The sequence below is a fragment of the Esox lucius genome, chromosome 22 (genome assembly GCF_011004845.1).
Source record: "Esox lucius isolate fEsoLuc1 chromosome 22, fEsoLuc1.pri, whole genome shotgun sequence".
NCBI classification, from domain to species: Eukaryota; Metazoa; Chordata; class Actinopteri; order Esociformes; family Esocidae; genus Esox; species Esox lucius.
In genome coordinates, this window is record NC_047590.1 from 21,819,192 (window position 1) to 21,835,459 (window position 16,268).

At 39.1% G+C, this 16,268-nt stretch overlaps 1 protein-coding gene across 4 annotated transcripts in view; it reads left to right on the forward strand.

The window, feature by feature from the left end:
* The first annotated feature begins 3,683 nt into the window (after positions 1–3,683).
* The window catches only part of si:dkey-1h24.2 (7tmA_CCK-BR domain-containing protein), a 50,874-nt gene continuing 38,289 nt past the window's right edge, over positions 3,684–16,268 (forward strand). For 3 of the 4 annotated variants that reach the window (XR_002196314.3, XM_020044386.3, XM_029116478.2), the window contains exon 1: positions 3,850–4,114. Coding sequence is in view for 3 of the 4 variants with exons in the window: in XM_020044386.3 (XP_019899945.1) it covers positions 3,943–4,114 (172 nt within the window). In the remaining variant the exon portion in view is untranslated. The other variant, XM_020044387.3, reaches the window with a different exon arrangement.

Here is a 16,268-nt window from a genome sequence, read left to right on the forward strand (position 1 = left end):
TTTGAAGTGTGAAGTACAGTTAAAATCAGCCATCGCCACAGAAATTGTGGCGTAGGAGGAAGATTGCAATCCCATGAACCAAATCCCTTTACAAAACCGTGACATCCTGGGGATATATTTTTGTTTGCAGAGTAGACTTTCTTCATCTTAGGAGGAAGAGAGCAGGACATTAGGACTCTATGATGTCAAGGAGAAGATTACAACAGAATGAAAGTATGAGACATGTGATTGTGGGTTGTTTGTTTTGAAAGTAGTCTCTCAGACAATAAGTATAGTCGGGAAAGTAATCACAATAACTTTCCCGAGCGACTTATATGTGTAATTTAGGCAGAGTTGCTCAAAGGCAAAACAACAAACTAGCTCAAGGATTGAAACGAGCAACATTTCAATCTCACCCTACCACCCTAATACCTACTTGATTAAAAAACACATACACTGATGAACCAAAACATTATGACCACTTGCCTAATATACTTGTTCCTCCATGTGCCAAAACAGCTAAGGCATGGGCCCTATAAGACCCCTGAAGTTGTTCTATGGTACTGTATCTGGCACCAAGACATTAGCAGCAAATCGTTCAAGTCTTGTAAGTTGCGAGGTGGACCTTTTGGTCCAGCACATCCCACAGATGCTCAGTTGGATTGAGATCTGGGGATTGTGGAGGTCAGTGCAACACCTTGAACTCTTCATCATGTTCCTCAAATCTTTCCCGAACAATGTGTGCAGTGTGGCAGGGCTCATTCTCCTATTTAAATAGGCCACTGCCATCAGGGTGATACCATTGTTATGAAAGGGTTTACCTGGTCTGCAACAATGTTTAAGTACTATAGGTGGCATGTACCAAATTGAAAATCACATGAATTCCCAGACCCAGGGTTTTCCAGCAGAACATTGCCCAGGGCATCACACTCCCTCCAAAGACTTATCTTCCCACAGTGCATCCTGGTGCCATTCTTTCCCCAGGTAAACAGTGCCTACGTGTATGTGGCTGTCCATGTGATGTAAAAGAAAATGGAACTTCTTCCACTGCTGCGACTTCCAGTTCTAACGCTCGAGTGGGCACTCTGACCCATGGCTACGCAGCCCCATATGTAGCAGGGGGCAATGCACTGTGTGTGGTGACACATTCATCTATTTCATTTCATAAAATGTTTCTGTGACGTACCAGATTAGACCTTGGTTCTGGCCAGACAGGATAGCCTTTGCACATCAATGAGACTTGGGCACCCAACACCCTGTCATCACTGTTGGTAAGTACTCACCACTGCTGACCAGGAGCACCTCACTAGCCTTGTCGTTTGCTCTGACCCAGTAGCCTGAACATAACAATTTGGTCCTTGTCCAGGTTTGCTCAAGTCTTTACTCCTGCCCATTTCTCCATTGACTATGAGAACTGATTGTACATTTACCATCTAAAATACACAGACCTTGACATGTGCTCTTGTTAAGAGATGATAAACACTATTCGCTTCATCTGTGAGTGGTCATACTGTTGGGTTCTTCAGTATATATACAGACGGGTGACAAATTAAAAGAAAAAACTATAAAAAGTGTCTCAGTAAGGTGTTAAGCCACCACAAGCCGCCAGGACAGCTTCAATGCGCATTAGAATAGATTAGAGTCTCTGGAAATCTACTGGAAGGATGTAACACTATTCTTCCATAAGATATTCCCTCATTTGGTGTTTTGATGATGGTGGTACAGAGCGCTGTCTAACATGTCAGTACACAATCTTCAGTAGATGTTGAATTGGTTTGAGATTGGATGACTGTGAAGGCCATTACTTATGACTCACATCATTTTCCTACTCATCACACAATTCAGTACCACCAACAATGAACCTATCAGAACTCAGGTGAGGACCCAAATGCATGACACAGGAGGCAGAAACTACCGATTAAGTGTTTAATAAAAACGGAGTGGGCAAGCAAGAATCGAACAGTCAAAACAGGCTGGGGTCCGCTACACAGGTGATCTCAGCGAAGGTACAGGCGGACGATGAGCAGAGTGGATAAACAAGCAGGAGTCTGGTACACGGGATAACTAGACACAGAGCCCTGGGAAATACAAAGAACCGAGAACGCGGTAGGACTTGGAAGAACACAGAAGATGAACTGGCAACTGGAACAAGCAGAGATGAAAGGTTAAGTAGGCAGGGATAATGAGGTGATGGGAGACACCTGGTGGGGGTGAGACAAGACAACATAGGTGAACACAATCAGGGTGAGGACATGACAGAACTCTCAAAGTCATTTAGATCCTTTCCTCTTTTAATCTTGATCTAAATTCGCGCTCAACTGGAAGTGCTCTGTATTGTTATACATGCCAATCGGGTTGAGGCTGGGTGATTGAGGAGGCAAGGTCATCTAATGCAGTACTCACTCTCATTCTTGGCCAAATAGCCCTTGCACAGTCTGGAAATGTATATTGTCACTGTCAAGTTGAAAAAAAAATTATAGTCCCTCTAAACAAAAACCAGATTAAATGGCATATCGCTGTAAAATGTTGTGGTAGCGATGCTGGTTTAGTGTGCCTTGAATTCCAAATATAATAGTGTGACCAGCAAAGCACCACCACACCATCACACATCCCCGTCCATTCTTCATGGTGGGAACCATACATGCAGATACACTGAACAAAATTGTAAACGCAACACAAATCTGACTAAATCAGTTTAGACAAATTTAGACAGATTTGTGAACAATACTTGAGATAAATAGGTTTTTTATGTACATAGAGAAAGTCTTAGATCTTTGAGTTCAGATAATGATAAATGGGGGCAAAAAAAAAAGTGTGGCGTTTATAATTTTGTTCAGTGTATTATCTGTTCACCCACTCTGTGTCTCAGAGACATGACAGCTGGAACCAAAAATCTCAATTTGGACTCATCAGAGCCGCACACCCGCCTCATGTTGAGACCTTGCTTGGGGAGGTATTTCAAAGCTCCCAGTGAGCAACTTGGGGCAAAGGCCAGTGAAAGCAAAGAGAGGGAACATGGACTGAAGAAAAGGCTGGAAGCAAGAGCCAGAGGAAGACAGATGGAGCAAGCTGCCAAAGCTACGACCACCAGCACCCACTCTTCCCAAACCCCAACCGGGAGACTGCCCCAGAGTTGACACTTCCTCCCTAAAAACTGGGTTTAACATTTGGTTCTGGATTTTTTCTTCTATATTGAGCTACTTGGATTAATTGACTGCATTTTCTACGGGCTGGTGTTTTTTGCTAGACATGCTACAAATTCCGTTGTAATGTTTATACAACATTCCTTAAAACTGACATCCCAATAAGACAACATAAATCATTAGAAGACTATTCAAAGGTATGCATTCCTGATGGTGCCGCAGGAAATAGGTATTTTGTGCAATTGGTTACTATTTCACAGATCATCTAAATTTAAATCAATACCCTTGAGGATAACTAATTTAAGACAGAATATCCTAATTGAAACAGAATGATACAAAAGTGTTGCATGCTTCCACAGGGAGGCAGTATCAAGCTCTATACTGCTGTGTTGGAGTTCAGCAACTGCATGGCCACACATTCCAAACACCCCTCCCAAATTCAGGCGTGTATGAGACACTCCAACACAGAAAAAGGAGAGAGAGGAAGAGGGAGAGAGAGAGATGCCTCTGTCAAAATGTTCACTCCCTCATTTTCTCTCTGTGGTAGAAAGTCTGGTCTCTGCGCAACAATGATGCCAGTGCACTCCCAGTGACTGTACTCTGCAAACGGATCGGCATCCTTCTGCATCTTTCACAGATTGCCTACAGAACATTTGTTACGTCAAGTCGACAGCAGAGAAGGCAACATTTAAAATTATCATCTGGACCTGAATTTGTTAGTGTTTTGTTTTCTTTGGATGGCTTGGCAAATATATTTTATTACATATAGATGAAAAGTTATTTCAATTGATTTTAATTGTTTGAAGACCAGGGATGAAATATGGCTTTACAAACTTCAAATGACTGTTCTTCATTCACATTCCTGGACTGTCAGCCTCAGATGCAGAGCAACACATCCTTGAACGGAAATGGAAATATGAGTGTGGAAGTTACCAATACCACCTGTTGCAATGCATCTGTCATGACAAAAAACCCATCCACACGACAGAAAGGTAATACTGAAAGACTGCTAAAGATTGTCAATAATTTTCTGTTATTTTGAAATTGACTGTTGAATTGTTTTGTGTACATGTTATTTATAGGCTACAAGTGAGAAATTCTAGTGAAACGACTGTTCACACCAAATCGATCAGTAAAGTAATGTGCACAAGTGCAACATTTATTCATCAAGGCAAAAAATACCAGACATGTTGTATTTTAACAACAGCTATAAAAAACATATTTTTCACTTGGCTAGAGTAATTTCTTCAATCTCAGTAACGTATGTATTAATTGATTAAATATGCTAACAAATATTGCAGATATACTATTTTGAATACCACATTTTTTCATGGATAAAATAATACATAATACAATTGCAGATTAAATAATCATATTCTATAACTAAATCTAGTGGAAGTAAGTTTAAGTTAAGTTATATATAAGTAAGTTATTATCTGGCTGAAATGGACCTTCTGGTAATCAAGGTTTATTCACCATTCTCATTCTATGTAATTACTATCTACTAAAGTTAAATTAAAGTGGTCAAAAAAAAATTACCACTGCTGCATCACTTGCCATTGCCTAATATGCTGAAATAGCTTTTGCCACAGAACGTCAATATTAAACTTAGAAAACAGTTACAATTTAACAATCACCAGACAGTGGTAAATAATAACACGTGGAGGTAACAGTATTTCTTACAGATTTTTTATTGAAAACAGGTATAGAGTTACGGACTGAAATATGGTGATATAGGATGTAACTGCACCCATAGACATATAGCAACCCACCCCCCATACAAGCAAGTGCGTAAACTCGCACGCACAGTCCACATAGTTTTCCATAGAATGTGGACTTTATCTAGAAACTCCATGTATGAAACTCATTTTAGCTGACCAGGCTTTGCCAGTCTGCATTAAAGACAGAGCTATGTATTGCCCGGTGGTAGCTGTCCTTTCCATTATCATCATCACACTTGTTCATTATTTATGATGAAAGGAGAACAACCAGAATCTCGCTATCTGCACAAACACCTTTGAACTTGGTTGCGGTAAAGTTCTATGTGCAAACCAATCACACAATGTTAGGTGTTAATGAAGTGTAAGGTTATTGTATGTAAAGTTATTGTACTTACAGTATATCGAGTTAAGTTATTAAAAGTTCTGAAATCTGTTAAATGTGGTCTATTCGATGCAATTACATTCCTGGATAGGTATTTCACAAAAATTACAAACTCGTAAAATCTCATAGATGAATAACAAGTTGTTTGCCATCTTAAGGAAATATCAGTTTACTAAACTAGAGTTTTAGCAATATTGCTAGGTTTCTATTGGATAAATGTCATTTTAGTGAACCATTACTAAAGTGAATAAAAATATTTGATATTATCAAAAGGAAGGGTATTATCATACATTTCAATTATAATCAAAATACATATACATGTATAATATTTTAAACATGAAAACAAAGACAGACATAAAACAAGGACAGACGTAATAAAGACAACAACAACAATAATAATTATAATAGTAAACCATTCCCATCCATTTTCCCAAAGACAGATCAGGTCCCTCCCCTTTTGTTCCCACCATCCCTATACCTTACACCCCCCCCCCCCCCCCCCCCCCCCCCCCCCCGCTGCTCCAGTGATGAATACAACCACTGGAAATTAAAATGGAAGCACATTCAATATTCTAATTTAGAATGCAGTTATGGTAACATTTGTCATTCAGACTATACTAAATTATTTTTTATTTTTTGGAGGAGACTGGTCTTTTAACAAAAATATATATTTTTTGCCAGAATGAGACCACCCAAACAGAACTCCCCAGCATCTTCAAATACATTTCCACTTTAACCAATACAGTCATGGGTGAAAACTTAGTCATTCACCTTATAAGACACACTATTCCACTACACTTGAACCAATGTTAAAGTAATGTTTGTATATATAAGACCACTTTAAAACTTGAAAATGGGATGTGTATCACACATTAAACCTCAGAAATGACCTGACTCTGTTCCAACTGTGTCAGAGAGAAATCTCCTCAGGAAATAATCCAGTCTCTCTGGATTATTGGAAGACACAGATTTAAACAGAAACACTAATTATCCAGCGCCTATGTGAGTGCATGGGACCTTTGATCAAGCAAGGTAAACCTATACTCGGGTCATGTTAGGTTGTGAGGCGGTCATTGGAGTTAGATGTTGAGACTGTGCCAGTCAATTGAGACCAACTAGGGTGGACGCAAAAGCTTCAGTCCTTCTAGTGATGACAGCTGCCATCATCATAGTGTGAAGTGTTTGCAAACCTTGAGATAAGTCTGAAATATCCACCATTTTCACAGATTCTGTTCATTCTTGTGGAGATTCTGCTTTAACTGCTTTCTTGTCTTTAAGACAAGGTTTGTTTGCCATTTTTGTGAAACAAAATACTGTTGTAAAGAATTGATGAAAATAAGGAAAATTAAGAGATTTTTAGGTCAGATTTAGGTCAGATTTTTCAAGTCAAGCAGATCCTCCAGAGCTTGACTATTACTCCTACCGTTAAGCATTGACTGGGGAGAATTGTGGATGGAAATAAATTTCTCCTTGGAAACTGGGCTGAGCGATGAAGAGGGAGGAAGCAGCATTTGTGAAATCCATATTGGTCCCTCAGTGGAATACTGCTATGCACATGTCTACATCTGTGCCCTTGGGAAATCAAGAGAGGCTATGGGGTGAAGGATTGACTATGCAAATTGTTAAGTGTGAATACATTTTCACTCTTAATATTCATTGGGGTATGATGAATACTTAAATTTTGTTATGGATAGGGAGAAAATATAACCAAGATTGTGCATTTTATGAAAGAATAAGTAAACTTGGTACAGAAAAAATTGATGACTTAAGGAATATTTTAAAGATCAAAGAGAGCCCGGGAGTCTGTCTCAACCAGGCTTTTGAATAAATGTAAACCTATGGCCTTGACGTATCTCACCAAACTGTTTCCGTTCCTCATAATACTGCTTGCTTCAACCAGAATGTATTTGCAAGCACAAAGTTGCTTATAGAACACATTTAACTGATAAAAACAACTACTGAGCTTGCAGTCTTCCAACCTACCACATGGAGTTGCTAGAGAGAGATGAGGCAACCTTGTCTTCCATCAACCCCACCAACCCTGGACAGTGCTCAGCCCATTTTCACCCCTGCATGCAAGGCCCCAGGTATTTTTGGTATGCCGCAGTCAGAATATAAATTAATGTCTGCAAAGATGCAGGTGTACTGCAAGCTAGTGACTTTACCACATTCAGAAACTCCCCCCAAAATGATGCAAATAGAACCATACAGAATCCAGACATCCCACATTTCATAAATCTGTGGAGCCAAGACCAGTAATAAGGCATTTGAAAACAGCTGAAAGCTGGCAGCTGGAAGCAATTGATACACAAAGTTGATTATATTATGCAGATTAAAGCCTGTTGGCCTTTCTGTAGGTTGTTCATTGCATATGAAATCTCTAAGTTAAATTTTCAATGTAGTATCCTTTCATAATATTTACTAATAGCAGTGAAAATCAAGATAAATGACTTTGAACTCATACGAAAAACGTTTAGGATATGAAACTTTTTTCCTTAAGAAATGAAGGAAACAAGCTGCCATCTGATTGGTGCACCAGCTGAATCTGGCAAAGCTATCCTCGTCTTTGACTTGCTGTAATTACACTGAACAAAATTATAAACGCAACACTTTTGTTTTTGCCCCCATTTATCATGAGCATTTTAAAGTGGCATTTTATTGTGGCCAGCCTAAGGCACACCTGTGCAATAATCATGCTGTCTAATCAGCATCTTGATATGCCACACCTGTGAGGTGGATGGATTATCTCGGCAAAGGAGAAGTGCACACTAACACAGATTTAGACATATTTGTGAACAATATTTGAGAGAAATAGGCCTTTTGTGTACATAGCGAAAGTCTTAGATCTTTTGAGTTCAGCTCATGATAAATGGGGGCAAAAACAAAAGTGTTGCGTTTATAATTTTGTTCAGTGTAGTATAATGTGTATTAATTGTCTATTCCCTTGGGTATAGTGATTATTTGTGTTTCTGTGTGTTTTGTTAGTGTCTTGCAATTAAATGCCTTTGTCCATTTTTGGACACTGGAAATTACAATTGGTTCTCAACTGACTTGGTTAAATAAGAGTAAACGAAAAAAAGAATACACACCAAAGGAGGTTCCATGGATTTCTATTGATTTATTTTAAGGGAATCTCATTTTTTAGAAGCTGACACCACTTCATCTGCTTGGTTAAAATTAAACATATCATGAAGCAGATCTGATACTGTCAACATTTATTAAAGTCTCTTGGTTCTTCAGTGGAAGCTGTTTCCCCTTCAGGCACCAAGTGGGTTAAAAGAGAGAGAGAGAGAGAGGGAGTGATATGTCCCAGTGCTGCAGAGAAGTGCTGTACTGCACCATAATGAAGCCAATGATATCTTGTATTAGGGGCTACATATATCAAGTGTTCTTAGAGATCGACGACAGTCTTTTCCTGATTGTAATCTTATTCATTGTCAGAAATATGGTTAAAATGAAACAGCATTCTGTTGTGGAACTCAAACTAAGACTTGATGTAAGGAAAACATTTATTTCTAATTATTGTCCAGAAAATACATGCCAGTTGCCCCAAATGTCATTAGACTGAAATGGGAGATGTACAGGTTGAAATAAGGATATAGACTGTTTATCCTTTGTTGGCCCATAATATGCATGAAGGTACATTTTACTGCATGTTTTGGATGTGTAATGTAATTTTAACTTCTAGGATTCAGGAATAAGAAACATTTCTATTTCACTTTTCACTTGTGTCTGCTTGTTACTAACAAACTAATGTACTAGATCCATGGAATGAGCATAATATACATTATGCATCTTTCTGTTGTTGCTTGCAGCAAAGAATTGCATAACATTATTCTGGAAAACAGATAGTCCTCCTACACTTACACACTAGCTAAATTATTTAACTAGCGAAACTGCATACCTTCGGAAAATATTTCTATAACATCATGCATCATTAGCAGACTGCATGTTATTTATTTTCATATTAGTCATTCCCATATAATTTTCATGGCAAAAGGAGCACAGCATGTATTCAGTATGCCTTTTTTATTTGATGTTGACTGATTTATTTTTTTGATTAAATATTTTGCATTATAGGCCACTTGTACAGTTAGACTGAGATCTTAAAACTGAAGTGACAATATAAATATTTTGTAAGGAGTGCATGTGTACACCTGAGTATGCAATACAGCATGGAAAAATAACTAACCAAAAACATGCATCATTTAGTTACATTCATTTTTAAATATAAATAGGTACAAGTGTTCATTTTTGTCCCCCTTTTCTCCCTTTTTTAAATTTTATCGTATCCATTTGTGTCCAAAATCCTGTTCTCATATCAACTCCTGACAGATTTAGGAGAGTTGACGATCGAGGTAAACCTTCCTCCTAGGCATCCACACCAAGCCCTTCTGCTTTTACCACACTGCATGACCAATCAGAAAATCAGGTGTGAGCATGCTCAATGACCTCAGTTTGTTTTGTGCCCAAGCTGTCTTAGGGATACAGTGCGATAAGACTAGGAAATGTCTTCCTCCTGGGTGATGCTGGCCAATATGTATCTCTGACGCTTGTAAGGTAGTGGTACAGGAAATGTTGACCAATGTTGAGCTTGGTTTAACACCCTTTGTGTTTATTTATTTTGTGTAGTGTAAGTGTAAGATCAGTTCAGAGCCTATTTTATTATTATGAAGGGAGATACATACTGTGTATATGTATATGATTATATTTAATCTCAACATTGTGCTTAGGGACAATACAATGGGTTTGGGCTTGATGAAAAAAACAATATGCAAATGCATACTAAGTCTGCCAGCCTGTGGTGTCCAATGCTCTTGAAAATGAGGTTTCAAATTATGCACATTGACGTTATCAAGCATTACTGAGAAATGCTACGAGTACTTACAGTTCCAACAAGCCTACAAAAAATAAATAAAAAAAGTTCTCTCAAACCCTAAACATTATCCATTGCAAAATCCATTGCAAAAGCCTCACATATTACATGTAGTAGTGATATCTATGGACTGATGCAGCTGCTCCTGGTTTACTTTTACTTGGAAACAGCTGATGAGTTGATTAGATGTCAGCTGCCTTTAACATCAGCCTACAGTACATATCATAGATAAGAATAGTCCAGATACGCCCTATGTAAGGTCCCACAAGGTCGTACATTACAGAATCATGAAATTGCCACATACTGTAACAGAGTTGCTACAGCTTTTTTTAGTGGCAGTTACACTTACGATAGCATGATCTTTGAAGAAAATGGCAGGTAAGCTCAACACTTAGCTAGTCAATCTGGTTTCATAACCAAAGCTAGCAAAACAAACGTGTTTCTCCATTTATTAAACGTGATCTGTATTAGCCACATAGCTTGTGAACTTCATGCCATACAATATCGCCTTCCTCACTTTAACTGGTCCAGCACCAATGTCTTACTGACAGGCTGTTTCCAATGCCATTGCATGATCCTGCAATCATTCTCCATGAAATTGTTAGGTCACCTGAATATTCTAAAAGGTCCTCTTATTCGTAGTAAGATTGTTGGTCAGTGAAATGTACAGTAGTTTAAAAGAACAAGCAAACAAACACTAGCTAACTTTGCAGCATGCTCCCTAACATACATGTATGCATACCTCTTGGACAGAAGTGAGAAACTAGGAAGATTGCACATATGGACAGCAGTGCCCATCCTAATTTGAATGGCAAAATGTTGTTTCTACAACATCTACAATATTGAACCATGATACCAAGAGCTTGTAAAATTACATATATGGGTATTTTAGTTTGTGTTTTTTGTATGACCAGAAAGAGTACATTTGCCAAAGCCAATGGATTTTTCGAAATTAGAGTGTTCAGACATCTTTATCACTTTAGCTCCATTCAAAGCCAGTGAGTTAGAAACATCAATGTTATTGGATGACTGGAATCACTAAATGACAGTGATGACTCGGAATCAGTGACCACAGGTGTGGAATTATTCACACCTGGGAATTACATAAAAATAAAAGTCGGTCCATGTTTGAAACCACACCTGTCATTGTGACTTGCCATGTTAATTGTGCAAGTGTTTTCATTAAGATGCTTTTGTTTAAATTATCTTAAAACAGTGAGTGCTTACATTTCAGTACATCCCGCTCCATCAAGAATCAAACTTGCACCTCTGTCATTGTTAAACCCTTTTACCTACTGACCCAAACAGGAGTTCCAGTATGAACTTGTTTTAAATGTATATTGAATCAACTCAGTGCATTATACAGAGTGTAGCAATGTTGACAAAGACTCATGGGTAATTAAATGCATTTTTGGCATTGGGCCAAACAAGCATACATTTTTACAGTGCAGGCAATTAGACAGTATAATATGCTTGGGTCAGTCTTTCCCCTTCCACGGTTAGCATCACTCAAACAATGATTGCCTTAAATCATGCTGAGGTTATTCTTCTTTGCCTTTTTAGTCTAAGAAACTGAACTATAAAGACAGTTGCTGTTGGGTTCAGTGTGTTCAGCACAGTTTCAGCAAAGTTTCAGCACAGACTCATTTTGAAATGAACACTGATTCTGTATGTTTTTTCTGTTACTTTTATAAAATGGATGCTGGCTTCAAAATGTCAGGGACAGTTGCTACAGTAGCAGTTTTACTTTAGGCTTAAAGTAAGCCTAAAGTAAAATTGTTTACAGTTATACTGCGATGGACGAACTGCACCAACAAGGAAGATATTGCTCTTGATTTTGATTCACATTTCGTAGTGGTTGGCTGTACAACTGTCATTGTTTTCTAAAGAAAGGAACCATGGATGTGATGGAAATCATTGTTTTAATTATAAGTACTGTGTAGCTAGAACAAAACTTAATCCCAGGTACGGTGTGTAGAATTAAGAGGGAGATCGGTTCAGAGGCAGCCAGGTGGATGGGTGTTTGGGTATGTTCAGCCAACTGCCAGGAATTTGGGAGGGTAACCAGATGGTGTGAGTTCCCCACAAGCCTTATGTGCCCAATATTTGCATATGTGTTCCCATTTGGATAGGCTGTTGAAAAACGACTCATTCCATGAATGGCAGCAACACTTTTCTTCATATATATGTTTTCTTTCTCATATTTTGGCTTTACTGTCATTGAGTATTTCAATTTTAAAGGACCCATGAGCACCAACCATGTTCTTACTGTAGAAGCATGCAAATTGCTCAAAAGAAAGCCAGAGAAGAGACTGTTTTATTACTGGTACTATTAAACTCAATGCTATTGGTTTGAAATTCATAAATAAACTTAGATACAAGGCAGGTGACTGGTGAGCTGTGGGGAAGAAAAAGAGTATCCTTCAAAATATGTATAAAAGTGTCTATTTGCCTGCACTCCTTCAAAACTTACCAGCTGATCAAATGTTCGAGTTCAAGTCGACTGACAGGACCAGAACTCAAGAACGGCAATACTGATTTACTGTACAGGCCTGAGGGAGACGCTTGGTTAGATCAGTGTTAGATCAGGGCCACCCCTGCCCCTATACACATGCCTCCTAATGGGACCTCGTCTGGGGAGGTATTTGAGGGCTCTCAGGTAGCAGCTCGGGGTGAAGGCCAAACATAAAATAGATGAATAAGGATGTGTAACCAGGCAAGGCTGGAAGATGGAGGTGTAGGAAGATGGCCAGAAGATGGAGGGTGCAGAGACCACCAGGAGGCCTCCTCTCCATAAAAGGGGTCTGTCTATTGATTTCTCCCTCACCTCCACCCCTTGCACATATTTTTTTATATAAAATGCCCACCAGGGACTTGAACACATAATTTTCTCTCCCTGTTACACACGCTAAAGGGATAGTTCACCAATGTTTACATCTGGTCAATGTTTCACTCTTTTTGTGCTTGTTGATTTTTCAACGATGTCATCAATTCAATGGTCCTTCAGTATGATCTAAATATAAATGGTAGCAATTATTGAGTCAATCAACATGGTATTCTGTTGTATAATGACTAGGTTTGGAGGGTTTGGAAGAATTGTATAACATTCTCAGAAATATTTTCGTAATATACAATAATACCAAAGAATGGTTTTAGGGAAGGGGGGCTATGAATAAATGTAATAAGTGTAGTCTTTAATTGGGGTAAACATTTTCAAAGAATATACAAATCCAGCCCATCAGTTAATACCTTTTGTACCCTTTCTTTGCCAAGACAGCATCACTGACTCTTTCAGAATGTCGGATGAGCTGAGAGAACACATACCATGGGACCTGACACCCCTCATGTATGCCAAATCTCACTAGATCCTTCAATGCTTGGTTCTTGTTAGTGCTCTCTCCTCTTCAGCTGGTTTCCATATACTCTGATCAAGTGAACATTTGTCAAATCCTTCATGATTTATTATAACAGGCCCACAATGTACTTTAGTTTGATTTAAATGGGCATTAGAGTAATCCCTTGTATATACCATTCATTCATATGCATATTACCCTCATATGTATATATAAAATTCAATACTTCTACCATTCTGTTCATATGCCCTATCCTTCTCTTTCAAAAATATATGTTTGTTCATATTTTTTCTTTATTTTATTATTATTTTATTATAATATTTTTGCTTATTCAGTGGGGAGAACAAGTATTTGATACACTGCCGATTTTGCAGGTTTTCCTACTTACAAAGCATGTAGAGGTCTGTCATTTTTATCATAGGTACTGATAAAATCACATTGTATGATTTTTAAATAATTAATTAGCATTTTATTGCATGACATAAGTATTTGATCACCTACCAACCAGTAGGAATTCCAGCTCTCACAGACCTGTTAGTATTTCTTTAAGAAGCCCTCCTGTCCACACACTCTACCAAACAGACTCCAACCTCTCCACCATGGCCAAGACCAGAGAGCTGTGTAAGGACATCAGGGATAAAATTGTAGACCTGCACAAGGCTGGGATGAGCTACAGGATAATAGGCAAGCAGCTTGGTGAGATGACAACAACTGTTATTATTAGAAAATGGAAGAAGTTCAAGATGACAGTTAATCTCCCTCGGTCTGGTGCTCCATGCAAAATCTCACCCCGTGGGGCATCAATGATCATGAGGAAGGTGAGGGATCTGCCCAGAACTACACGGCAGGACCTGGACAATGAACTGAAGAGAGCTGGGACTACAGTCTCAAAGAAAACCATCAGTAACACACTACGCCGTCATGGATTAAAATTCTGCAGTCCACACAAGGCCCATCTGCTCAAGCCAGCGAATGTCCAGGCCCATCTGAAGTTTGCCAATGACCATCTGGATGATCCAGAGGAGGAATGGGAGAAGGTCATGTGGTCTGATGAGACAAAAATAGAGCTTTTTGGTCTAAACTCCACTTGCCATGTTTGGAGGAAGAAGACAGATGAGTACAACCCCAAGAACACCATCCCAACCGTGATGCATGGAGGTGGAAACATCATTCTTTGGGGATGCTTTTCTGCAAAGGGGATAGGATGACTGCACCGTATTGAGGGGAGAATGGATGGGGCCATGTATCATGGAGATCTTGGCCAACAACCTCCTTCCCTCAGTAAGAGCATTGAAGATGGGTCGTGGCTGGGTCTTCCAGCATGACAACGACCCGAAACACACAGCCAGGGCAACTAAGGAGTGGCTCCATAAGAAACATCTCAAGGTCCTGGAGTGGCCTAGCAAGTCTCCAGACCTGAACAAATAAAAAATCTTTGGAGGGAGCTGAAAGTCCGTATTGCACAGCGACAGCCCTGAAATCTGAAGGATCTGGAGAAGGTCTGTATGGAGGAGTGGGACAAAATCCCTGCTGCAGTGTCTGCAAACCTGGTTAAGAACTACAGGAAACGTATGATCTCTGTAATTGTAAAAGGTTTCTGTACCAAATATTAAGTTCTGCTTTTCTGATGTATCAAATACTTATGTCATGCAATAAAATGCACATTAATTACTTAAAAATCATTCAATGTGATTTTCTGGATTTCTGTTTTAGATTCCATCACTCACAGTTGAAGAGTACCTATGATAAAAATGAAAGACCTCTACATGCTTTGTAAGTGGGAAAACCTGCGAAATCTATTTCGCAGGTTTTATATTCTTCTCCTTAACTCTCACTACGTAGAGGTTCATTGTTTCATAAGAATTTCATTGTGCAGGATGACACAGTATTGTTCTGTGCAACAGTAGGCACATTTTGCTACGGGGCAATGCAGAGATTCACAAGCGTTTGCCCACTGCATCATTGTCCAATGGGTTGCCTTGTCATTTTCTTTGCTTGGGTGGTGTTTCATTTTCTCCAACACATCTATCTAGCTCAGACCTCACTGTTTGAATGCAGACAAGACCAATTTGTAAATTTTTGAAGGTATTCATTCCATGTCTTTGGAAATCACATCCAAACCTCACAGACACTGCTCAAAAGATTTAAGCAACACGGAATCATCACAGTAGTCAATTAAATTTCAGGGATATCAATATATCCAGTAAGAATGCATAAGCAATTGTGAATCAATGTCACCTGCTTTGGTGCAAATTAAATTGACAACAGGTGCACTGGAGAGGCAACAGCAAGACAACACCAAAAAAGGGAATTGTTTTGTAGATGGTGGCCACAGACAATTCCGCTCTCATTATCCTGCCTGACTGATTCGTCTCTAGTTTTGCGTTTTACTAGTGTCCTTGTCACTACAGGTTACATGAGGCAGTACCTGCAGCACAGGCAGTACAGCTCCTCCAGGATGGCACATCCATACTTGCCAAACACAGAATGTGCTGTTTTTCCCAGTACATTCTCAAAAGCATGGAGTAGATACCAGGAGACTGACCATTACACGAGGAGAGCAGGACAGGGCATCAACCAAGCAACAGGACCTGTATCTGCTCCTTTGTACAAAGAGGAACAGGAGGAGCACTGCTAGAACCCTAGAAAATGACCTCCAGCAGGCTACTGTTGTGCATGTTTCTGACCTGAATTCATGAGGGTAGACTGACTTTTAGACAAACAGAACCATATTTACATGTTGTAGTCAATTGCGACATTATAATGCAAGTTTCTGAGTCATATACAATGACACATATGCAGTTTTTAAAGGGG